At 42.6% G+C, this 27366-nt stretch overlaps 1 protein-coding gene across 1 annotated transcript in view; it reads left to right on the top strand.

Annotated features, from left to right (window-relative positions):
- The window catches only part of LOC127631560 (TPA-induced transmembrane protein), an 86423-nt gene that overhangs the window by 25023 nt on the left and 34034 nt on the right, over nt 1–27366 (top strand). Inside the window, exon 4 of the mRNA XM_052109725.1 lies at nt 14727–14862. Within this exon, the coding sequence (XP_051965685.1) occupies nt 14727–14862 (136 nt within the window). The remainder of the gene's footprint in view (nt 1–14726; nt 14863–27366) is intronic.

Below are 27366 nucleotides of genomic sequence, written 5' to 3'. Positions count from 1 at the left end.
GGCAGTAGACTGAAGGACGCGCACTTCCACATCTCCATTCTGACACCGAACCTTCTTACGGAGGACACCGACCCTTCTCACGCAGCAGCTTGCTTTCACCTGGCTCGACAGTCACGTAACACGAGTAGTGCATGGCGTTTTGAAGTGGGACCGTGACAGAAGGGGAACGTCATGGTTACTGTTGTAACCTCCGTTCCCCAATGGAAAGAATATCCCTAGATGTTGTGTTCCCCTTGCCACGTTCACTATCCCTACCACTGTAATGCACCGTAACCTTATTCTCGGCTCCTCAGGGAAAACCTGTCTGACAGTCGATCGCTCGCTCCACTTTATACCCGTATGTCTGGGGGCGGGGCATGCAAATTCTGTCTGCCAACTTGACATTGGCCTTTTCTCAAGTTCAGAGGTACGCGAGGCTCTCAGAAGAGACCCCTTGTGTCACTACAATCGACAATGTTACGTTCCTTTCATCAGGGAACTGAGGTTACAACAGTAGCCATGACGGTTATAATGTTATAATGCGCACCTCCGTTAGAAGCAGAATACTGTAAGTTTGGTGTACCGTCATCCTCACACAGTTGTGCATAGAGGCTCTTATTGATAGTGACATTTCATTATTTATTTATTTAGTTGAAGATAATGCTTATCATGTTGAGTTACACTGGGATGCTGACAGGCTGTTTAATGGAATCGCATATTTTATGCACATTCTTATTTGACCTGCTATATTTTCATAATCTTGCATTTGAGCGCAAGATTTTAAGACGTCCATCGTTATTCAGAATGGTGTCCGTCATTTTGACTGATAGGCCTACAAGCAAGAAACTCGACTTAAACCATCATCACATGGGATATCTTCACTGTCTCTCGGTCTATGCTTGCATGTGAAAGACAAAGAGAGGGACAGAGTGAAAGGAGCACTCGCAGCCATGTGGTATACAAGGGCGTTTTTTTGACTGGGCGGGCCAGGGTGGGGCTGGGTGTGCTTGTAGGGAGGCAACTGTATTATACCTTAAATGTCCCCTGTACACATATAAAACATAATTTGATGTTTGCAGACGTGCAATTTTTTTAAGAAAAGGAAAGATTCACCAAATTTGAGTAAACAACCAGGCTCATGACAAATGTTTGAATTGGTCAATACAATCTAACATCCTGGTTTTACCCAGAAACTTTAAGCCATCTTGCCATGCTGTTCTTTAGAGTGACAAATACAGTAAAATTCTTGGGTAAAATTAATGGTAGGCTACATCAAGATTTTAGGTTAGAATTGAATCAGTAGGCTATAATCAGCATGCACAGAAAATGAGAGGCGGTGGAACATGCTTTTCTGTAATCCTTTTATTGTCATTGTAACCTGTACAACGAAATTTAAAAGTGCCAAACAGTTGGTGCATCAATAAAATCAATATCAATAAAAAGAAAAAAACAATCCCCATCTTATTGGAGATACACACACACCACCACCATTCCTTCTGTCATAGTTATTGCACACACACACCACCATTCATTCTGTCATAGTTATTGCACAATCTAACTATATAGTATTGTTTTATGAATGTTTTTTTATGGCATTAAGGGTGGTTATTGCTGTTGGATAAAAACTGTTTTTAAGTCTGTTTGTTCTTGATTTGATTGTCCTATATCGTCTGCCTGATGGCAACAGTTCAAACAAGGAGTGACCAGGATGGAAAGTGTCTTTAATAATGCTCTGAGCTTTTTTGGCACAGCGAGCACTGTGAAGGTCAACCATTGTCGGGAGGGGACAACCGACTATCTTCTGGGCCATGTTAATGACCCGTTGGAGAGCCTTTTTCTGGGCTACTGTGCAGCTACTAAACCACACACATAGGCAGTATGTTAAGATAGATTATATTGCCTTTTTTAGCACCTTCACACTGTTTACGCTCCATGTCAGACCCTCCTCAATGTACACACCCAGAAAACAGAAGTCCGACACCTGCTCCACCCGATCCCCGCTGATGATGAGTGGTGTGATGTCAGTCTTTTCCCTCCTGTAATCAATCACCAGCTCCTTGGTCTTTACAGTATTAAGGAGAAGGTTATTCTCCCTACACCACACCGACAAATGTTTAACTTCCTCTCTGTAAGCTGATTCGTCTGCTCCAGTGATGAGGCCCACAACTGTAGTGTCGTCCGCAAACTTCACTATGATGTTATTGTGGTGGGTGGAGGTGCAGTCGTGCATGTATAGAGTGTACAGCAGGGGGCTCAATACACAGCCCTGTGGGGAGCCGGTGCTGAGACTAAGGGCCGTAGATGTATGATGGCCAACTCTCACCCTCTGGGTGCGACAAGTGAGAAAGCTTTTAATCCACATACAGGTGGGGTATGGAATGCCTAGATCCATCAGTTTGTTCATCAGTTTTTGAGGAAGGATGGTGTTAAACGCAGAGCTATAGTCCACAAAGAGCATCCGTACGTAGCTCCCCTAGATGGGACAATGCAGCTTGCAGGGCTGTAGCTACGGCGTCCTCTGTGGATCTATTAGCTCTGTATGCAAACTGGTGTGGGTCCAGGCTTTTTGGCAAGCATGATGTAATGTGACCCCGGACCAGCTTTTCAAAGCATTTCATCACCACTGGGGTGAGTGCGACTGGCCGGTAGTCGTTGAAGTTGGAAATATAAGGTTTTTTAGGCAGGGGGACGATGGTGGAGGACTTCAGGCATGGTGGGACTGTGGATTCAGCCAGGGACTGAAATCCTCATAAAGATTCCAGCCAGCTGATCCGCACATTCTTTTAGAACACGCCCAGAGATGCCATCTGGCCCAGCAGCCTTCTTCGGGTCCACGGCCTGTAGTGTACGCCTCACCTCATGCTCAGTAAAGGTGAGGTTACTATGGACCGTGGGGTGTGGTGTCGCTGCCATACTTGGTTCCACCTCAAAGTGGGCAAAGAAAGTGTTCAGGTCCTCTGCCAGCGAGGCCTCACCTTCAGCTGCTCCTACGGTGGACCTGTAATTGGTGAGATGTTGGACTCCCTGCCACACCCGCCTGCTGTCATTACTTCCCAGATATGCCTCAATCCTCCGCCGATAATCCAACTTGGCCCTTTTGATGCCTCTTTTCAGGTCAGCCCGGGCCACAATGTAAAGGGTCTGGTCACCAGACCTGAAAGCGGTGTTCCTCTCCCTCAGCAGCCGATGTACCTCCCTAGTCATCCAGGGCTTCTGATTGGGATAGACCCGGATCTGTTTTTCCACGGTAACAGTGCCTATGCAGTGACGTATGTAACACAGTACACTGTCCGTGAACATTTCCAGGTCTTGATGTAAAAACACATCCCAGTTGGTCCTATCAAACCAGTCCTGCAGCCGGTACATGGCTCCATCAGGCCAGATTGTTATAGTTTTTGTGATGTTGGGTGTACTTTTCCTGAGGGGGGCATATGCAGGAATTAACAGCAAAGACAAATGGTCAGACTGGCCCAGGTGGGGTAGTGGTTTAGCCCTATAACCAAGTTTGATGTTAGAGTAAACCTTATCCAGAGTTTTATTTCCTCTAGTTGTGCATTTAACATGTTGATAGAGATGAGGGAGTACTAATTTCAAGTCTGCCTGATTGAAATCCCCCGCTATAATGTTTACAGCGTCAGGATATTTACTCTGTTGGCTGGTAATGCTACTATGCAAATGACTACTAGCCATTTTAGCATTAGCATCCGGTGGTATGTAAACAGCTGTTATCATGACAACCGAAAACTCTCTCGGGAGATAAGTGGGTCTGCATTTCACAGACACATACTCCAAGTTCGGGGAGCAGTGACTGTCCACAGTTACTGTGTTAGTACACCAGTTGTTATTCACGTACACACACAGCCCCCCTCCTCTGCTCTTACCGGAGCTCTGTGTCCTGTCCTGTCATTGCCCGGTATAGCCTGTTAGCTCCATCGCCGAGTCCGGGATGAGTGGGTGAAGCCAAGTCTCCGTAAAAAGCAGAATACAGCAATCTTTTACGGTGTTGTTGGTTGCAATCTGTAGCCTCAGCTCATCCATTTTGTTGACAAGTGATCACGCATTAGTGAGAAACAGGATGGGAAGCGGAGGTTTAAGTGGCTGCCTCCGTAGCCTGGCGAGTGGGCCAGCCCTACAGCCCCGCTTCTGCCTCCTCTCTCTATGCCGCCTTCGCCTCTTTCCGGCAGGGATGATAATCCACGAGGAGCCGGGGTGCCGTGCTATCTCCTCCGGTATATTGTGTGTGTGGAGAAACTTGGCTGTAATATTCTGTTCGTAACAGACTCCTATCTTAAGGAGATCGTGCCGACCGTAGATGTTATTGGCCTGACAGAAAACACTCAGGACATATATAAACACGAAAAAACAACGCAAACTATAGCACCAACTGAGAGAGCACCGAGCCACAGCATCTATGTGCGCCGCCATCTGAGTATCAAGATACTGATACAAGATACTGCTCCTGCTTTTACATCAATGAAAGTTGGTGTACAGATTTTTGCCCCAAACGCTCCAAACAAGAAGACACATTTCTGTCTGGTGGCCAAAGTGAATAAATAAAAGAGGGAAGGGAACGCTATATCAGTCCCTTCGTTTTTCTCCATGACCTCCATAACAAGTATTCTCATTCATGGAGGAATCCTTATACTTGCTGTGTCTTCGTGCCCTCGACGTTGACATATTCGACTATCGTGGGTGCTGAAGCTCGGGGGGATTTGGTGATGCCGCCGGTAGAAGAGACACTTGCGGGTTATCTCTTGCCGGGTTCGGTATCGTCACAAAAAAAAAACTCTCTCCCCACAAAGCCTTGCAGAATTACTTCCATCTTAGTGGGGAGGGCTTATCAAGCAGCGGGTCAGGCTGGTGCTGCTCTGCACACGATTGCAGTGTTACAGGCGTACCAGACTGACCTGCTGAAGGCCTGAGTACAGGTACTGCTTTGCCTACTGGCCTATTCGGGGACGCTATGAACACCGTTATCTCCAGGTTCCAAGAGGTAGAAAGCCACGAGGAAGCCTTTGGGCAGTTTCTTACTCAGGGGGCGGGTGGGCAATACGGCGGTAGTCTCTTACATAAACCATCAAGGAGGTCCACGTTCACATCAGCTGAATTTCTGGCATGTTGGATTCTCCTTGGGGCCCAGGGCAAGCTCCTGTCACTCAGGGCAGTTTATATCCCTGGACGCCCATATGTGGGAGCAGATTTACTGTCCAGACAGAAAATACAGATGGGGGAGTGGAAACTCCACCCCGAGGTAGTGGAACAAATCTGGGTGAGATTTTACAGGGCAGAAGAGGACCTCTTCACCTCTATGAACAGCGCAATGTCTCCTCTACTTCTCCCTGAGTCACCCAGCCCCCCCCCCTGGGTCTGGACGCGATGGCACATACATGGCCCGGAATGCATCTGTATGCATTTCCCCGGTTTCTCTGCTCCCGGGAGTCTTGGCCAGAGTTTGCCAGCAAGGGTCTTGCCTCTTACTGATAGCGCCGCGCTGGCCGAACAGAGTATGGTTCCCGGAGTTAATATCTCTCCTCGATGGCTCGCCTTGGGCGATTCCGAACAGGAAGGACCTTCTTTCTCAGGCACAGGGGACAATATTTCATCCCCTGCCCACAAAAATTGTGGAACTTTTCATGCTTGGCCCCTAAAGGGTACCAACTGAGGTACACAGGGCTTTCTCCAGAGGTTATCCTCTACTCGCTCGCTTCATTCGTGGAGCCATGTGACTGTGGCCTCCTGCTAGGACCAGGACCTCTTCATAGGACTGAGCAATAGTCCTTGAGGGTCTGGTTGAGACCCCCTTTGAACCTCTAGAGTCAGCATCTGACAGACTTCTGACTCTCAAGATGGTTTTTCTTATGGCGATTACCTCTCTAAAGAGAATTGGGGACCTACAGGCTCGGTCTGTTTTGCCAGCCTGTTTAGAGTTTGCCCCAGGAATGACCAAAGCAATTTTGCACCCTCATCCTGACTACCTGCCTAAGGTGCCTTTCGCGACCCTACATCATTTGCCCCTAAAAATAGATATGTGCTGGAACTGGAAAAATTATTTACGAGCACAGTGTGCGATTAAAGATTACAAACGTAACCCCCCCTTTTTTAGATATTTGTTTAAAAATTACAAAACCCACATTCCACAAGCGGAGTTTTATGTAATGACGCGGTCCAGTCAGAGAGAGAAAGGTGAACAACGGAAAAGCGGTATAGGCGACATCGCATTTTATTTTAAGCGAAAAAGAGATGAGGAGAAAAAGGAATTTGGCGAGGGGGATTCGCAAGATTCAACTAATGAAGTCTCTTCACAAGGTTTACTGGAGACGGCTAACGTTAGGGATGCTTAGAGCAAAGCTACCGTGACCACAGCTGTCACTTCAACGTCCACTGTAGCCAGTGGAGGGAGAACATATAGATTCAATGCAAATTTTCTCAAAATGTTCCCATGGCTAGAGTTCGAAAACAACATCATGTTCTGCAAATATTGTAGAGGGCAGAAACAGGTGGGCATCTCGTCCTTCGTGTCAGGAAACCCGCATCTGAAATAGTGATGGGTCATTTGCGAACGAATCGGCTCTTGTAGGTGAATGTTGGGAGCCGGCTCGCATATCAGAATCTATTTATAAAAATATTTAAAAACAAATTAAGATACGAATAATCAAAAGATTTAAAAATAAATAATATAGGCCTAAATGCTCAAGCGCGCACATTAGTTCTGACTCTCCGCTCAGACTAAAAGCCTCACCTGTTGTTGCTGTCAATCAGACATGCAGTGTCAACCAATGAACCAAAGATGCGTGAGGGAGGGCGGAGCCAACTTATGTTGTTCAGATTGTATTTGAATGGTTACATTTATATGCACTTTGTTATGTACATTGAAAAGTTAAACTTTAAATGCACATGTGAAATAACATCCTTCTTTTTTACATTTATTTACATTTGTGGGATGCTGCAGTTTTGCAAATTATTTATTTTTCTTTGATATGGTGCATTATTCTATTATCAGTACCGCCGCTACCTACATGCATACTACGCAGTTTGCATAGGGCGTCAATTCCCTAGGGGGGCACCATCTTACCCTAGGATGGCACCAGAAAGTCCACCAGCTGCCCTTACTCGTTCACTATACGTTATTCAAGGACCCGAAAGCAGTTGCGGAACACAGATGATCGCTTCACGCTCATATCACGCATAGGGCATCAATTTGGCCAGCGGTGGCCCTGTCTATTATGCTGTTCAGATTGTATTAATTTGAAATGGTTAGATTTATATGCACTTTGTTTATATACAATAAGTTATACTTTAAATGCAAATGTTTAATAGTATTTTTTTTCTTAACAATCAATGCATTTTTAAATAAATTGTGGTTACGGTAGAGTATAATTTAATTTAATAATTTAATTAGAATTGTTTCAACACCAATTATGTCCGGAATGCCCATTGCTAATCTGAAAAGAGATAGTGTAGCGAAACATCTCACGGCGGCATATCCAGTGCTCTGGATGAGACCGGAGAAACTATCAAGCTCGGTGTCAGCAGCCTTGAGGAGGCATGTGCTGCAGTCTGAGGAGGAGAAGTGGAAGCAGCTGAAAATAAAGATAAACATTGCATACATCATTGTGAAAGAAGAAGAACCTTTCGTCCAATTTGGGCCGCTTATCAGACTCCACCACAAAAACTGAGTTTACATGAATCCCACATACGACAATGTGCGGAGATGATCGGTCAAATTGCTGACACAATGAGAGATCGCTGGCTGACCTCTAAGTATGCCAGATGGTCATCATACAAAAGCAGCTGGACAACTGATATCCTTTTATTTTAGTAGGCATGGGTTCAATGTGTGATTTGGGAGGTATGTGCTGTGCCACAGATGTGTGTCCCTTAGTACACGCACACACACTCATACATGCAGTATAAATATGTATGTAATAAATTGTTTGTTAATAAACTCTATTTAATTTTCAATGTGCTCCTAAATTTCTTTGTGTGCTCCTAAATTTTTTCATTTAGGACCGCATGTACTCCTTGGGAAAAAAGTTAGCGTAGAGCCCTGTACATCCGGTCACTCTCTATTATATATATAATTTATAATTGTTAAATATATATATATATATATATATATATATATATATATATATATATATATATATATATATATATATATATATATATATATATATAAAATATTCAGATAATTAAAATGCATTACATTCTTGTGGCAGAAGAGTTAATCATTGATAAGACAATACAAAAAAACGTCTTTAGAATCCAGTGTATTGTTTACTACCATATTATTGAACATAAGCCAATCATTGGCATACAGTTCACAGCAATCCATTTCACAAGTGAATTTGTCTATCAGTTCGAGATTTATTATGAGGCCTTGTTTAAGGAGCCATCAATTTACATCTGTGTCAGACATGCTTGTGTAGTGTCTCGGGTGCATCACATCATAAACATAAAATTTTTAGGTCACTGTGTCATGTTAAATATAGTTTAATACTCAATCTTTAAACACATCTTGAGATCGCTTTGTTCGGATTTGCGCTCCAAGTGTTTTGAACACAAGAACGTAATGCATGTCTGTGTTGTTGCTGCTGAAGGTTGTTTTCTTCACTGTATAAACTGTGTGCAGTGTTGCCAACTATTTTCAATGGAAAGTAGCTAAAGCCTGCTCGAAAAGTAGCTAAATGTCGCCAGATGACGTCATGCGTCATTAGCATATTAATGACGTCATCGCGTCGTATTTGCATTCTGCCTAATTTGTCGGTACTGTAGCCTACTTCAGTTTATAATAACGGTTATCTCCCCTAAACCGTGCTCATACTGTTTTTATATAAGTATATAGCCGAATGTCCAGTAAAACGGTTCTCAATTACATATTTTTTATGTTTGTAATGTTCTAGCTGTGTGTATTTGTATTTATATTTGCTTGTGTATATATATCCGCCTTTTATATTATGTTCATATGTTTAATAAAGTTGAATTTATATTGTGTGTATATGCGTTTTTGTATGTGTATAAGAGTTTGAGGGGAAAAAACGGTCAAATTAAATGTTTTGAATTAAAACAAAGGAGAAGGCAGCTGATATGTGATCACTGATTAGTTCCTGCTAACACAGCGTGCACATGCGCAGCTCATTCATGTCTATGTCCGCTGGCGTGCAGTCAACGGAATGTGCTGCTCCTCTCAGCCGCTCACTGAACAGAGCAGACGCAGCGGGGAAGTAAGACCTCACGCTTGCAGTACTGGCGATATTTGGAATTTGGAAAGTTGCTAAGGTTTGTCCAAAAAGTCGCTAGATTTGTCGCTAGTCGCTTTTTTGAAAAAATGTCGCTAAAGCGGTCTGAAAAGTCGCTAAAAATAGCGACAAAGTCGCTAAGTTGGCAACAATGACTGTGCGTTTTCACACAGCTGAAGTTTCACTTACTGCCCTCTGGAGTAAACAGGTGGTACTACAAGCTTGCATTTCTCAGGAATCTTTCTTATACGGGGGCATGCGATTAATTGCATACATTTTTATAAAATTAATTGCACTGAATTAACGCCTTAAATCGACAGCCCTAAAATATATATATATATATATATATATATATATATATATATATATATATATATATATATATATATATATTATACACACACACACACACAGGTTTGGGAGGGATACTTTTGAAACGTATTCCACTACAGATTACAGAATACATTCTATAAAAAGTAATTTGTAACATATTTAGTTAGATTACTCGGGGTCAGTAACGTATTCTAAATACTTTGGATTACTTCTTCACTTCAGTACTGGTGGATTTTTTTCACTTGTTTTGACTATAAAAACTCTGCCAGTACAGTAAGACAAAATACACATGATAAAAATACATTCTCTGAAAAACTTCTTATGCAGTGTTGTTTCTAAAACAAGATAAATCAAATTGATCTTGTTTTAAAAATGTTTAGATATTTTTACAGGAAAACAATACAAAAATTATTATCAAGAATACTAGAAAAAAGAAATTATGATCCAACGTGAATTTTCTTGCTAAAAAAAATATGATTGTGCCTGGTAATGTGCATGTAAAATGGCTAGAAATAGAATTTTAGCTTAGCGTAAAGCTGACAATTTACACAAGGTTTATTTCTATTTCTTCTGCTCCAAATTTACTTCAAACATACTTATCCGTCTGCTTGTATGAATATATATATATATATATATATACACATATACAGTCAGGTCCATATATATTGGGACATCGACACAATTCTAATCTTTTTGGCTCTGTACACCACCACAATGGATTTGAAATGAAACGAACAAGATGTGCTTTAACGGCAGACCTTCAGCTTTAATTTTTAGGGTATTTACATCCAAATCAGGTGAACGGTGTAGGAATTACAACAGTTTGTATATGTGCCTCCCACTTTTTAAGGGACCAAAAGTAATGGGACAGATTAACAATCATAAATCAAACTTTCACTTTTTAATACCTGGTTGCAAATCCTTTGCAGTCAATTACAGCCTGAAGTCTGGAATGCATAGACATTACCAGACGCTGGGTTTCATCCCTGGTGATGCTCTGCCAGGCCTCTACTGCAACTGTCTTTAGTTCCTGCTTGTTCTTGGGGCATTTTCCCTTCAGTTTTGTCTTCAGAAAGTGAAATCCATGCTCAATTGGATTCAGGTCAGATGATTGACTTGGCCATTGCATAAAATTCCACTTCTTTCCCTTAAAAAACTCTTTGGTTGCTTTCACAGTATGCTTCGGGTCATTGTCCATCTGTACTGTGAAGCACTGTCCAATGAGTTCTGAAGCATTTGGCTGAATATGAGCAAATAATATTGCCCGAAAAACTTCAGAATTCATCCTGCTGCTTTTGTCAGCAGTCACATCATCAATAAATACAAGAGAACCAGTTCCATTGGCAGCCATACATGCCCACACCATGACACTACCACCACCATGCTTCACTGATGAGGTGGTATGCTTTGGATCATGAGCAGTTCCTTTCCTTCTCCATACTCTTCTCTTCCCATCACTCTGGTACAAGTTGATCTTTGTCTCATCTGTCCATAGGATGTTGTTCCAGAACTGTGAAGGCTTTTTTAGATGTTGTTTGGCAAACTCTAATCTGGCCTTCCTGTTTTTCAGGCTCACCAATGGTTTACATCTTGTGGCGAACCCTCTGTATTCACTCTGGTGAAGTCTTCTCTTGATTGTTGACTTTGACACACATACATCTACCTCCTGTAAAGTGTTCTTGATCTGGCCAACTGTTGTGAAAGGTGTTTTCTTCACCAGGGAAAGAATTCTTCGGTCATCCACCACAGTTGTTTTCCATGGTCTTCCGGGTCTTTTGGTGTTGCTGAGCTCACCGGTGCGTTCTTTCTTTTTAAGAATGTTCCAAACAGTTGATTTGGCCACACCTAATGTTTTTGCTATCTCTCTGATGGGTTTGTTTTGATTATTCAGCCTAATGATGGCTTGCTTCACTGATAGTTACAGCTCTTTGCATCTCATATTGAGAGTTGACAGCAACAGATTCCAAATGCAAATAGCACACTTGAAATGAACTCTGGACCTTTTATCTGCTCCTTGTAAATGGGATAGTGAGGGAATAACACACACTTGGCCATGGAACAGCTGAGCATCCAATTGTCCCATTACTTTTGGTCCCTTAAAAAGTGGGAGGCACTTACAACAAACTGTTGTAATTCCTACACCGTTCACCTGATTTGGATGTAAATACCCTCAAATTAAAGCTGAAAGTCTGCAGTTAAAGCACATATTGTTCGTTTCATTTCAAATCCATTGTGGTGGTGTATAGAGCCAAAAAGACTAGAATTGTGTCGATGTCCCAATATTTATGGACCTGACTGTATACACTCACCTAAAGGATTATTATGAACACCATACTAATACTGTGTTTGCCCCCCTTTGCCTTCAGAACTGCCTTAATTCTACGTGGCATTGATTCAACAAGGTGCTGAAAGCATTCTTTAGAAATGTTGGCCCATATTGATAGGATAGCATCTTGCAGTTGATGGAGATTTGTGGGATGCACATCCAGGGCACGAAGCTCCCGTTCCACCACATCCCAAAGATGCTCTATTGGGTTGAGATCTGGTGACTGTGGGGGCCATTTTAGTACAGTGAACTCATTGTCATGTTCAAGAAACCAATTTGAAATGATTCGAGCTTTGTGACATGCTGCATTATCCTGCTGGAAGTAGCCATCAGAGGATGGGTACATGGTGGCCATAAAGGGATGGACATGGTCAGAAACAATGCTCAGGTAGGCCGTGGCATTAAACGATGCCCAATTGGCACTAAGGGGCCTAAAGTGTGCCAAGAAAACATCCCCCACACCATTACACCACCACCACCAGCCTGCACAGTGGTAACAAGGCATGATGGATCCATGTTCTCATTCTGTTTACGCCAAATTCTGACTCTACCATCTGAATGTCTCAACAGAAATCGAGACTCATCAGACCAGGCAACATTTTTCCAGTCTTCAACTGTCCAATTTTGGTGAGCTCTTGCAAATTGTAGCCTCTTTTTCCTATTTGTAGTGGAGATGAGTGGTACCCGGTGGGGTCTTCTGCTGTTGTAGCCCATCCGCCTCAAGTTTGTGCGTGTTGTGGCTTCACAAATGCTTTGCTGCATACCTCGGATGTAACGAGTGGTTATTTCAGGCAAAGTTGCTCTTCTATCAGCTTGAATCAGTCGGCCCATTCTCCTCTGACCTCTAGCATCAACAAGGCATTTTCGCCCACAGGACTGCCGCATACTGGATGTTTTTCCTTTTCACACCATTCTTTGTAAACCCTAGAAATGGTTGTGTGTGAAAATCCCAGTAACTGAGCAGATTGTGAAATACTCAGACCGGCCCGTCTGGCACCAACAACCATGCCACGCTCAAAATTGCTTAAATCACCTTTCTTTCCCATTCTGACATTCAGTTTGGAGTTCAGGAGATTGTCTTGACCAGGACCACACCCCTAAATGCATTGAAGCAACTGCCATGTGATTGGTTGATTAGATAATTGCATTAATGAGAAATTGAACAGGTGTTCCTAATAATCCTTTAGGTGAGTGTATGTATATATATATATATATGTATGGATATTAGGGCCGTCGATTTAACATGTTAATTCAGTGCGATTAATTTGACAAAAAATAACACATTCAAAAAATGTACGCAATTAATCACATCATAATAAGGAAGAGTCCTGAGAAATGTAAGCTTGTAGTACCACCTGTTACTCCAGAGGGCAGTAAGTGAAATTTCAGCTGTATGAGCAACGCACAGTTTATACAGTGAAGAAAACAACCCACAACACGGTTCTTGCATTAAAAACACTTGAAGGAGCGCAAATGTGAACTAAAGGATCTCAAGATGTGTTTAAAGATTGAGTATTAAACTATATTTAACTTGAAACAGTGAACTAAACATTTTATGTTTATGATGCAACACAGCCTGACGTAGGTGTAAATTGACGGGCCCTTAAACAAGCCCTCATAATAAATCTCCAACTGATTGAGATTCACTTGTGAAATGGATTGCTGTGAACTGTATGCCAATGATTGACTTATGATCAATAATAAAGCCGCTTTTTGTATTGTCTTCTCAATGATTAACTCTTCTGCTACAAGAATGTAATGCATTTTAATTATCTGAATATATATATATATATATATATATATATATATAATTTTTAATATTTAAAGATAACTATGTATAATTATATATTGATATAAATATGTATAATCTTTATACTAGCAGCCACTAGTGTTTGCATAAGCAAATATGTCCACCAGAGCTTGAACTTTTACTGCCTTTTAAAACCTTCTTTTATTAAAATAGCCTTGCCCGACATACTTCCATTGTGAGTGCATCACTATAGGCTACACATGTTTTTCATTTGTTTTACAAACTGATGAACTATTTAAAACGATTGTCTCTGGTTAGTGACAGCATGCCACAGATGCTTTAAATGGATAGTTCACCCAAAAATGTAAATTCTCTCATGATTTACTCACTCTCATGGCATCCCAGATGTGTGTAACTTTCTTTCTTCTGCAGAACACCAATTAAGATTTTTTTGTAGAATCTGTAGGTCCATGCAAGTTGAAGGGGTGCCAAAATTTTGAATCTACAAATCCAAATAAAGAGAGCATAAAAGTAATCCACACGACTGCAGTTGTTAAATCCATGTGTTCAGACAGGATATTATAGGTGTGGGTGAGAAACAGATCAATGTTTATGTAATTTTTGTCATAAATTCTCCTCCCTGCCCAGTAGGGTGCAATTTGCATGAAGACTGTGAATCGCCAAAAACAGAAGGTGAAAGTGAAGGGAAAATTACTTAAACATTTTACTGTTTCTCATATCGCTTCAGAAGGTATGGATTTAACCACCAGAGTCATCTGGAGTCCTTTTATGTTGCTTTTTTGTGGATTTTGAAGCTTCAAATTTCTGTACCCTTTCACTTGCATTGTATGGACCTACAGAGCTGAGATATTCTTCTAAAAATCTTTATATGAGATCAGCAGATTAAAGAAAGTCATGCACATCTGGGATGGCATGAGAGTGAGTAAATGATGAGAGAATTTTTGTTTTTAGGTGAACTAAACCTTTATGCTGCACTGAACATGGAACATTACTATAAGCATTGTCAGTTAATGAGCTTGTGAAGGTTTTGTAACTGTTATATGTAAAGTTGTTTTCTGATAATTTTTTTTTTTTACAGTGGCAGAGGGAGCTGCAGAGGGTCAAGAGAGAGCTCTTTGAGGTGGTGGTGTGGAACCTCAAACTTTGGATGGTGGTTCTAATAATTTTCCTTGTTATTGTTCTGATCATTGGGATCTCTCTCATTGTCTGTACAGGTACATTTCCATTTGGATTGATTTGTTTAAAATATTTTATATTCTAAATGCTTTTAATAATGTTACCAGTAGGGATGTGCAGAACGATTAATTTCACTGACGTTTATGAACATTTTGGAGTCATTTAGTCTAAAAAGAAAGAAACCCCCAGAAAACAGTCAAAGCAAATTGTGTGTTTATGAGGCCCATTTAAAATACTTCCAACAGCCGAATCCGACTCTTATTTCTGCTGAAAAGGGCATTTATCTGCAATGTGCTTGCCTTGCATTATCATCATAGGCTACATTAAAGTAATTTTCAGAGTTCAATACAGGTTAAGCTCAATCTACAGCATTTGTTTCAATGTTGTGGTAATGTTGATTACCACAAAAAAAAATTAAACTCATCCCTCCTTTTCTTTAAAAAAGCAAAAATCTGGGTAACAGAGGCACTTACAGTGGAAGTGAATGGGGCCAATTTTTGGATGGTATATAGGCAGAAATTTGAAGACTATAATTTTATTAAAGCACATATTCATTCTTCTATTAAGATGAATGTATTATTTGAGCTTTAAAATCATCATGTCAACGAAGTTGTAAAATTTTATCACACTAAAATATTTATATGCATATAATATTTATGTCTTGTGGCTAGACTTTTGAAAAAATAACAATTTTACCATCCAAAAATTGGCCCCCATTCACTTCCATTGTAAGTGCCTCTGTTACCCAGATTTTTGCTTTTTTAAAGAAAAGGAGGGGCAAGTCAAAATAATGTTTTGTTGTAATCAGAATTATGCCACAAATGCTGTCGACTAATCTTAACTTGTATTGAACCCAGAATATTTCTTTAAATATAGAACATGACATGCATTTAACGAATCAACGTTAGTGAATACAGACATATTTATTTAAAATATTTTAATGAATAGTGCAGGACCAATATAAGTTAAAGTTGCTTAACTTATTAAAACAGTCAGGACATTGTTGAATATAATTAACAGGTAAGTCAAATCTACGAGATAAAAATGCGCTGAAAAGTTGCGTTCATTTCACAACGTGCATTAGCCTATGTTCTAATATGACAGCAGTTCAGTTAAAAACATTAACCATTAACAGTTATGGTGTAATAAAAATATCTATAGGATAGAAAAAATAGGCCTGTGAGAAATGTACAATAAACCAAATGCATTGTTCTAAATATGACGTGCACATAGAATAAAGGATAAAATAAAATCTGAAACGAACTGAAATAAAATAAAAATGATCTTGAATAAGATTGAATTTTCGTTTTTGTTGCAGTGCTTTTTAACCTTTAAATCCGCCATTACCATAACACGAAGATGCCACTAGACAGCGATAATAGAAGGCCTAATACGTCATTGCATCAGTAACAGATTGAGAGTCACTACCATCATGAAAAGTGGCAAACCAGGTAGATGACAGTCTTTTCACTCATTCTGTCATACCCTGTCAATCTGTGATTTGACTGAATGAGATTTAATTTGGAACCGGTATAGAGTTTGGTTTGAAGTTCAGCAGGGCTCGACATTAACACTTGTCCGGGAATAGTTGGTTTTTGAAGAGTCCAGTCAGAGATTATTTATCAGAAATGTGCCACTTCTTTTAAATTGAATGGGAGAAATTGGAGCTCTGAGCGCCTAACGCAGGCCCAGTATCAGATCAAATTCACTGAGGGTGCTCCAGAAAATAGTGGGGGTGCTCTGTATAAAGTGGAGATGTATCATAATTAAAAAAGATTTTAATAGATTCAATCTATTATATATAATAAATGCTACTAGACAATGTAAATAAAAGTTAGTTTTTTTAATTTACAAAACATTTATTGCTTCGGGGGTTTCCCGCCAATAATCTGTCACTGAAAATGACATAAAAATTCTGTGCCTGCAGATTAAGACCTATTGATTTGCAAAATCATACTCGTTTATAAGTTTTGATGCAGCATTTTGTGCATTCAAAAATGCAGGGATTCGTGTGTGTTTGCTGGTATTCAAGAAAATCTGCTTGCAAATTTACAGTATTAGTCTTACATATTCAATTGAGCAGGGGTGTGCAATTATTTTGGTTCTGGGGCCACATCAGCCATTAAATAGAACATGGAACAGACAAGATCAAATTTCTGCATTGTTTTATCTTTTAAGCCCAGACATGCACTCAATGAATGATGCACAATTTTCTGAAGTGCATACTGATGGGACCATTCTGCGATTGCATCATGTGTTATTAAAACTGAATAAAGGCTTCATAAAATTATTAATTTATTATTTTACCATGCTTCAATGCAATGGTAATTTAGTATTCAATTTAACACACTATGTCAGGAGTTTAATAGTAAAATGAAATTTCTGAAATTATAGATTCTATAAGGTTATTTTAATGTTGACCACAAAGTGGACCTGTTTACTTGTTTTATTCTCAGAACATTATAAACCTGTGTACACTCTCATGGGTCATGATGTGAGTCTCGTCAATGTTTGGCACCCCATTCAGCACACAACTGAATAAAACAGACAGCATGAGACTGATAAATGATTACGGCCAGAGTAACATTCACATACAGGTGTAAGAGACTTTTACAAATAACACAAAGAACAAACATTTTTACTAAATTTCATCACTGAAAAGGTTAGTTCGTAGATTTGGCACAAAACAGCACACGCAACCTCACAAAAGTGCATCACACTATTCTTTGAGCATAATATTTATGGTAGGCTCTTTTATCATTTCATTTTCAGATTTGACAATCCGTAATTATGTTTTGACTAGTCAAAACTCCAATTTCAGATATCTGTTGTGCATTTTTGACTAGTAAATTCACATTTATGATATCTACAACAAGGGACTTCAGCATTTTACAAATAGCACAAAGAATAAATATATTCCTCTCACTTGGTTTTGCTCGCATGTCCCTGCACTATTGAGCGCAAAGTTGTTGTTCGTTTGTTTTTTGCAGAGAGAAAACGCATGCACTCTTATGTATGATTGCCAGTTTGCATTAATAAAGTATGACATAAGCAGAAATATTTCCAATTTGTGAAAGTATAAATCACTGATTGGGGTATTGCATATATTATCTGGCAACCCTGCACATATTAAAAGCTTGAGGAGGCGCGATAGGTCCAAAAGCCAGATAAATGAAATATCTAATAAAAAAACGTTCACGATAAAGCAACCAGCGGGCAGTAGTTTGCCCTGGTCTCAACTGAGGGTGCTCTAAGGTTCTTTTGAGGGTGGCCTGGACCAACGATCAATGGATGTAGAAAGGAAGATCTGCCTTAAAGTTAAAAGAGCCAATCACCTTTTAGATACAGACATCACCTGTAAATAAACTCTAGAACACGCATGCTCGTTAGCTATACAATCTGGGAGTATTGCGTTTTTAGTAATACGAGGCAAAGAATCTCAATTTATGATATATTGTCAGATATTATTGCTGATTTGAAATATGTTCTTTGATCGTAATCTTGACCAACTGTTTTTGAGATTTTGGTCTTTCTCCATTCAAGTCGATAGGAGCTGCACTGGCATGACTTTGGAACCCTCTCCCGAGAGGGTTCCAAAGATGGCCGTCAGTGGACTGACTTGTTAGAAAGACTTTGTCAAGTCATGTCAATTTTATTTGTATAGTGCCTTTCACAACACAAACACGATTGTTAATCGTGTTTAAAAATAAGTAATTACATAATACTTGTATTAATAACCCCAGTGAGCAAGCTGAAAGCGACTGTGGCAAGGAACACAAAACTCTATAAGATGTAGAAAAATAACCTTGGGAGAAACCAGACTCACTGTGGGGGCCAGTTCCCCTCTGGCTAACATCATGAATATAATGTAAATATTACTTATGTATAGTTAAAGTCATGGTTTCAAATTATTAAACTAAGTAAGTGTTAAGGGTCAGTGTTTAAACATTGATTTTGTTTGAACTGCAAGATTAATGGCCAATGTCTTTGAAGTCCATCCTGGATTAACTGCAGAAGTTCACATAGATGCAATTGTCCTTGTTAATTGGCAGATGAAAGCTTTTGTTGGCAATTGTTAGTCTATGCATTCCATTGCAAGATCGTAGTCCATCAATAGACAGAGGTGATGCAGGCAGAGATCAGGGATGTGAAATGCAGTTCAACCTGGCCGGTAATTTCGGTGAAGTTCGGTGTGGTCCATCTTAAATCCAAGGTTCAGACAATGGCATATAAATTATCCCATGTCTTATGGTTGGAGTTGGCATCAGTTCATCCTCTGAAGTCCACCATAATAGACTGAAGTGATGTTTGGCTGGCACCGGCTGCATTTAGTCATGATCATTCAGTGACACGTGGCAGTGGAGTCCAACACGAAGCAGGAATGGTGCTGGATCCAGCCGGTTCTGATGACCTCAGGATAGGAGTCCTGAGGTTGAGACAGGGAAACAAATAAAATAATATTAGCATAGATGCCATTCAATTTATTGCAGAGTTATAAATCATGATCAATGTTTCTGGTTCCGGCAGACCCAACTAAAGCAGCCTAATTGTGGGTTGGAGTATAAATTAGGTGTATGCCTGGCTAAATAGATGAGTCTTTAGTCTAGACTTAAACTGAGGGAGTGTGTCTGCATCTCGAACAGTGTTAGAGAGACTATTCCATAGTTTAGGAACCAAATATGAAAAGGATCTACCTCCTTTTGTGGATTTTGATATTCTAGGAACTATTAACAGGCCAGAATTTTGCAATCGTAATGAACGTGATGGAATATAGCGTGGTAGAAGGTCACTTAAGTACTGCGGAGCTAGACCATTCAAAGCATTGTACGTAGTTAACAGAATTTAAAAATTAATACGGAATTTAACAGGTAGCCAATGTAACGATGATAAAATGGGGCTAATATGATCATATTTCTTGGTTCTCGTCAGCACTCTGGCTGCTGTATTTTGAACCAATTGTAGTTTATTTATTGATCTTGCTGGACATCCTCCCAGTAATGCATTACAATAATCTAGTCTTGAGGGCATGAATGCATTAATTCATTTTTCGGCATCAGCAACAGAGAGCATGTGCCTTAATTTAGCAATATTTCTTGGGTGGAAGAATGCTGTTCTACAAACATTGGTAATTTTGATTTTCAAAGGACAGATTGGTATCAAATATAACACCTAAGTTCTTCGCTGTTGAAGATGATGTAACAATATTATTGTATGTATGTCAAATTATATTGTAGTGACTTATTTTTAGAGTTTTTTGGTCCAATAATTAGTACCTCTGTTTTGTCAGAATTGAGTGGAAGGAAACTTCTGGCCATCCAATCTTTTATTTCATTGATACACTCTGCGAATTTAGAGAATTGTGAAATCTCATCCTGACTGAAATTCTTCTAATTTCTCTGTAGAAATGAACATATTTGGGAGGATAATACCTTTTCTAGTATTTTTGACATAAACGGGAGATTTGAAATCAGTCTATAATTAGCCAGTTCTCCAGGATCAAGTTGTGGCTTCTTAATAAACAGTTTGATAACTGCCATTTAAACGTTTCTTGGGACATGTCCTAAGCATAGCGAGGAGTTAATAATATTAAGAAGAGGTTCTGAAATTACAGGAGATACCTCTTTTAAGAGCTTAGTTGGTATAGGATCTAACAAACTTGTGGCTTTTGATGTTTTGTTAGCTCTTCATGACCTATGACAGAGAAGGATTGAAGTTGCACGTGAGGAAAATTATTAGACACTGTTTTCTGAGGTGCTATGACAGAAGATTGCATAATAAAATTTTATCTGTAAAGAAATTCATGAAGTCATTACTCTTGTGCTGCGACGTTATATCTGGTTCTGTTGAGGCTTTATTCCTAACCAATTTAGCCACAGTACTGAATAAACATCTAGGATTGTTGTGGTTATTTTCTATGAGTTTTTTTAAACATGCTGACCTGCCAGCTTTTAGTGCCTGTCTGTATCTAAAGAGATTCCATGCACCACGAAATACTTCTAATTTTGTATTTTTCCACATGCGCTCCATTTTCCGAGCTGCGAGAGAGAGAGCACGAGTGTGATCATTGCAGCATGGTGCAGGGCTTATTTCTTTCTATAATCAAAGTGGGGTGACAATATCAAGAGTGCTAGAGAAGACTACATTTATATTTTTTGTTATTTCATCAAGTTCTTCTGGGCTTTGGGGTTTATTGAGTGTATGAGATAGATCTGGAAGATTATTAGTGAAGCTATCTGTAGTGGTCGAAAGAATAGCTCTACCTGAACGATAGCATGGTGTAGATTAAGTAACATTAGCTGATAGCAGCATACAAGAGATTAGGTAATTATCCGAGATGTCATCGCTCTGCTGCAGAATTTCTATATTATCAACATCAACTCCATATGACAGAATTAAATCTAGCGTATGATTATGGCGATGAGTTGGTCCTGTTACATTTTGTCTGACTCCAAGAGAGTTGAGAATATTGATAAATGCTAATCCCAATGTATTATTTTCACCCGGGTGATCTATACATTGTAGCAAGGACAAAAGACGACAGAGATTTTTTATTTATATCTGACGGTGTCACATTAAGCATTATTAGTTCAAAAGACTTACATTTATATCCTGTCCTCTGAGTAACACCAAAATCTTCACTGTAAATTGTAGCAACACCACCTCCTCGACCCTTCAGACGAGGCTCATGTTTATAACAATAACCTGGGGGAGTAGATTCATTTAAACTAATATATTCATTCGGTTTAAGGCAGGTTTCAGTCAAAGAGAGCAATTTATGATCTGTAATCATTTCATTAACAATTAGTGCTTTGGTAGAAAGAGATCTAATATTTAGTAGCCCTATTTTTATATGATGTGTATTTTTTATTTGTTTGTTTTGTTCAAGTTTGACCTTAATCAAATTTTTTCTAAACGATTTAGTGAGGGTATTGTGTTTGGTAGATCGGGGAACAGACACAGTCTCTTTGAGATATCTAGGTGATACAGTCTCTATGTGTTGTAGTTTATGTGGCCTTTGTGATATCTCAAGGCAGCTAGCAGACATTCGGATTAACCAGTTTGTCTGTTTCCTGCTTCCTGACCTGTGCCCCAGTTAGTCAAATACTATCATTATTAAGACTATGAACCAAATCAATAGAGAGGTTTGACTCTCATTAGAGATGTCTCCTAGCAATCCTGCTAGCTGCAGCGCTAGCATTTGTGCTACAGGTGTACAATTATCAAAAGATATTATAATGTTTTTATACCTGTTTCTGCAGGTGTTTGTTAAAAAAGCTTTAATATCATGTAATGTGTAAATTAACTAATTTAGTATCAAGTTATGTGGAAATTAACTCAATAACAATAGCCTCCTCCCTTACCCAGCACAGTTTACATTTATGTCCTGGAGAATCGAGTTGATTGTAGAGCTGTACTATTAGCAGGGCCGTTTCCAAGCATATGGGGGCCCTAAGCAAAAATCCTACTTGGAAGCAACCCGCAATAATATTATTTAGAAATTGGACATTGGGGAGTCCAGCTACCCACATTACACAAATACCTGTTTTCCCAATTCTCCAATATCCCTTAATATAAATACTAAAACTAAAATAAAAATTAAATGTACTGAAAAACTAAACTAAAACCAACAAATAACTAACCAACAAAACTAAAACTAAACTAAAACCAACAAATAAAATGAAAATGAAACCAAATTGGAGTGAAAAACTGAAAATGAAATAGAAATAGAAATAAAAACTAAATAAAAAATGAAAAATATTATAACGTTGTTTGCTGATCTCGCGAGACGAAATTTTCCTCTCTGTGGTGAAATTAAACTTTGTATACTCCTTCTCCAGATATCCTCTTTTTTAATAATATTTGTATTATACATTTTATTTAAAATGTGTAATATTAACATGAAAGTCTTTGTAAATATATAAAGCCAAAGGTAAATCTGTAAAAAAATACTGAAGAGTTTTTATTGACCGACAAGTAATTACAGTGTACTAGACGCATCAGAACCTTTAGTCGACTAGTCTCACACATCCCTAGGTACCAGGGCAATTTGTTTTTTATTGTCATATCATGATCATACATGCTCTGTTTACAGAGCATAATGACCACATTACATATTACAGTACCTTTAAAATATTTGGATACTTAACCCTCTGGGGTCTGAGGGTGTTTTGGGCCCAGGAGAAGTTTAGACATGCCTTGACATTTGAGCTTTTGTCAGTTGCTTAAAAACATATTAATGGCTAAAGTCTGATATCTCTGTATTAAACACAAACTGGGCTAAAATAATATGTGAGCAATATGTGTGCATGTTTGTATTTTTGAGAAAATAACGTTTATGCGTGTTTTTTGAAGTCATTGAAATAAGGCCACATAACACATTCTAAACATTTGTCCACAAGCCTTTTGAGAACTGGATCTTGTAGCCTAGAATTTTTGCTACAAAATTATGTGAAAACCATCCTGATCACTCATTCATACTGTAACGATTACCCTGTCTTGTTTCTCTGTTGCCCTTTTGTTTACCATTTGTTGTCACTTTTGCATTTCTTAGTTTTCACTTTAGTCCCTTATGTAATTCCATAGTCTCTTTGTTAGCGTTCGTGTTTTCCTCTGTTCATTGTTTTCACCTGCCCTTGTTAATTTGCCTTTGGTTTCTGTTAATCACATTGTTATCTTGTTTGAGTTCTGTTCTTTCATTGGTCCCTTTTTTCCCTGTCTGTGTATTTATACCCTGTGTCTTTGTTCAGTCTTCGTCGATCGTTGTTTGATGTTTGCCTGATGTTTGCGTCTCTCCCTTGTTCCCTGTTTGCCTCTACCGTGATTACCTTATCTAGTTTATGTTTCTTTTCCCCATCGTGGGTTGTTCTTTTGTTCATTTAGTGTTTTGTTATCAAATAAACTCTAACTGCGTTTGGATCCGCATCTCTTCGTCAGCCTCATTATTCAGACGTAACAGAACGATCGACCACTATGGATCCAGCAGTTATCACGGGCCAACTGCCGGTTGCTCAACCTCAAACAAGAGGGCCGCCCTGTTGAAGACCACATCAGCGACTTCCTCGGCTGGCGAAGTTCACAGACTTCTCGGACTCAGCCCTGGTGGTCTTCTTCAGGGACACTTTACACGGTTCGCTCAGGGAGCGTTTGCCGCCGGCAACGCTTGGTTGGACTCTCCACGACTTCCTGGAGGCGACCTTACTGGTCTGCGGCTCACCCTACACCGTGGTCTTCGCCAAGGAGGATTCCACCTCTCCTCCCACTGTGGTGACTCCCCAATCGTCCTTGGCGCTTCCTGTCGCACCAGCCCCACCTGTCAGCGAGCCCGTCCCCACGCCAGTCGCCTTCCATGAGCCAGCGCGGCCCACTGCGTCTGCCCGGAGGAGGGAGAGAAGACGGGCTTCCGCCTCCCGGCCCACGCCAGCCCCGGTCTGCGAGCCAGAGCCCGCGCATGTCACGGTGAGCGAGCTAAAGCCCACGCATGTCACTGTGAGCGAGCCTGAGCCCTCGACCGTCCCCGAGCCAGTGCCTGTAGCCTCAAACGTCAATGAGCCAGTGCCGTTAGCCTCAAACGTCAATGAGCCAGTGCCGTTAGCCTCGACCGTCCCTGAGCCAGCGCCTGTAGCCTCGACCGTCCATGAGCCAGCGCCTGTAGCCTCGACCGTCCCTGAGCCAGCGCCTGTAGCCTCGACCGTCCCTGAGCCAGCGCCTGTAGCCTCGACCGTCCCTGAGCCAGTGCCAGTAGCCATGACCGTCCAAGAGCCAGTGCCAGTAGCCATGACCGTCCAAGAGCCAGTGCCAGTAGCCATGACCGTCCAAGAGCCAACGCCAGTGGTCGTGCCCATCCTAGAGCCAGCACCTCTCGAGCCTTCTAGGGCTCCTCCTCCCGAGCTTTCCAGAGCTCAGCCATCCGAGTTTCCCGAGCTTTCCAGAGCTCAGCCATCCGAGTTTTCCGAGCTTTCCAGAGCTCAGCCATCCGAGTTTCCCGAGCATTCCAGAGCTCAGCCATCCGAGTTTCCCGAGCTTTCCAGAGCTCAGCCATCCGAGTTTCCCGAGCATTCCAGAGCTCAGCCATCCGAGTTTCCCGAGCTTTCCAGAGCTCAGCCATCCGAGTTTTCCGAGCTTTCCAGAGCTCAGCCATCCGAGTTTCCCGAGCTTTCCAGAGCTCCGCCTTCCGAGTTTCCCGAGCTTTCCAGAGCTCCGCCTTCCGAGTTTCCCGAGCTTTCCAGAGCTCCGCCTCCCGAGCTTTCCAGAGCTCCGCCTCCCGAGCTTTCCAGAGCTCCTCCTCCCGAGCTTTCCAGAGCTCCGCCTCTCAAGCCTCTCGAGCCTTCCAGGGCTCCGCCTCTCAAGCCTCTCGAGCCTACCAGGGGTCCGCCCCTCAAGCCTCTCGAGCCTCCTAGGGCTCCGCCTCTCAAGTCTCTCGAGTCTTCCAGGGCTCCGTCTCTCAAGCCTCCCGAGCTTTCCAGAGCTCAGCCTCCCGAGCTTTCCAGAGCTCCGCCTCCCGAGCTTTCCAGAGCTCCGCCTCTCGAGCCTTCCAGGGCTCCGCCTCTCAAGCCTCTCGAGCCTACCAGGGGTCCGCCCCTCAAGCCTCTCGAGCCTCCTAGGGCTCCACCTCTCAAGTCTCTCGAGTCTTCCAGGGCTCCGTCTCTCAAGCCTCCTGAGCTTTCCAGAGCTCCGCCCTCCGAGCTTCCCAGAGCCCCGCCTCTCAAGCCTTTCGAGCCTTCCAGGGCTCCGCCTCTCAACCCTCTTGAGCCTACCAGGGCTCCGCCCCTCAAGTCTCTCGAGTCTTCCAGGACTCTGTCTCTCAAGCCTCCCAAGCTTTCCAGAACTCCGCCTCTCGAGCCTGCCAGGGCTCCGCCCCTCAAGCCTCTCGAGCCTGCCAGGACTCCGCCCCGCAAGCCTCTCGAGCCTCCCAGGGCTCTGCCTCCTGAACCTCTCGAGCCTTCCAGGGCTCCGCCCCCCGAGTCTCCTACGGCTCCGCCCCCAGAGCCTCTTGAGCCTCCTACGGCTCTGCCCCCAGAGCCTCTCGAGCCTCCTGCAGCTCCGCCTACGGGGCCTCCTACGGCTCCACCTCCAGAGCCTCCGATTGCTCCGCCTCTCGATCCACTCAAGCCTTTGATGGCTCCGCCCCCAGAGCCTCTTGAGCCTCCTACGGCTCCGCCTCTCGAGCCACTCAAGCCTTTGACGGCTCCGCCCCCAGAGCCTCTTGAGCCTCCTACGGCTCCGCCTCTCGAGCCACTCAAGCCTTCGACGGCTCCGCCCTCAGAGCCTCCCGAGCCTCCTATGGCTCCGCCTCCCGAGACTCCTCCGGCTTCGCCTCTCGAGCCACTCAAGCCTTCGATGGCACCGCCTCCCGAGCCTCCTACGGCTCCGCCGCTCGAGCCACTCAAGCCTTTGGCGACTCCACCCTCAGAGCCTCCTATGGCTCCGCCTCCCGAGCCTCCTCCGGCACCGCCTCTCAAGCCACTCAAGCCTTTGGCGACTCCACCCTCAGAGCCTCCTACATCTCTACCCCCAGAGACTCCAGAGTCTTCCTGGTCTCCGCTCCTAGAGCCTCCCACGTTGCCGCCTACCTCGGCTCCGCCTCCTGAGCCTCTTTCAGCTCCACCTCCTGAGCCTCCCGAGCCTCTCCCGGCTCCGCCTCCGAAGCCTCCATTGGCTCCTTCTTCAGAGCCTTCATCGCCCTCGCCTCCTTCGGCTCCGCCTCCTGAACCTCCTTCAATTCCTCCTCCGGAGCCTCCCGAGCCTCTCCCGGCCCCGCCTCCGAAGCCTCCATTGGCTCCTTCTTCAGAGCTTTCTTCGCCCTCGCCACCTTCGGCTCCACCTCCAGTGGCTCCGCCTTTTGAGCCTTCTACACCATCGCCTCCCTTGGCTCCGCCCAACACTGTTCCGCCTCCTGACCTGCCCAAGGCCTTACCACCTGAGTCTGCCATGGCCCTGCCTAAGCCTCCTTTGGCTCCACCTCCTAAGTCTTCTATGGCTCCGCCTCCGAAGTCCTCCTTGGCTCCGCCTCACTGCGGCTCTGCCAGCCTCAGTCCCGTGGCCTCTTCCCAGGCCCCCTGACCCAGTCCCTGTCTGGTGGCCTCCACCCAGGCCTCCTGACCCTGTTCCCGTCCTGAGGCCTTCCCCAGGCCTCCTGACCCAGTCCCTGTCCATTGGCCTCCTCCCTGGTCCCCCAAACCTGTCCTTGCCCTGTGGCCAGCTCCCAGACCACTGAAACCTGTCCCCACCCGGTCGATACCACCCCGGCCTCCCAAACCTGTCCCTTTGTGCCCCCATGGACTGCCTGGTTGTCCCTTGTGCCCCGTGGACTGTCTCATCTCCCTTTGTGCCCCCCGTGGACTGTCGCATCTCCCTTTGCGCCCCCGTGGACTGTCTCATTTCCCCTCGTGGCCCCCCCCGGACTTCCTGCCTGCCCTCTGTGCCCCTTGGACTGCCTCCTTGTTCTCGTGCCCCCCCTGGTCTGCCTGTCTGCCCCGGATTTCCTGCCTGCCCAGTGTTCCCCCTGGTCTGCCTGTCTACCTATGTGCCCACTTGTACTGTCT

Source organism: Xyrauchen texanus, chromosome 38 (assembly GCF_025860055.1).
Source record: "Xyrauchen texanus isolate HMW12.3.18 chromosome 38, RBS_HiC_50CHRs, whole genome shotgun sequence".
NCBI lineage: Eukaryota > Metazoa > Chordata > Actinopteri > Cypriniformes > Catostomidae > Xyrauchen > Xyrauchen texanus.
The sequence above is the reverse complement of the archived record's forward strand: the minus strand, read 5'-3'. Positions and strand labels throughout refer to the sequence as shown.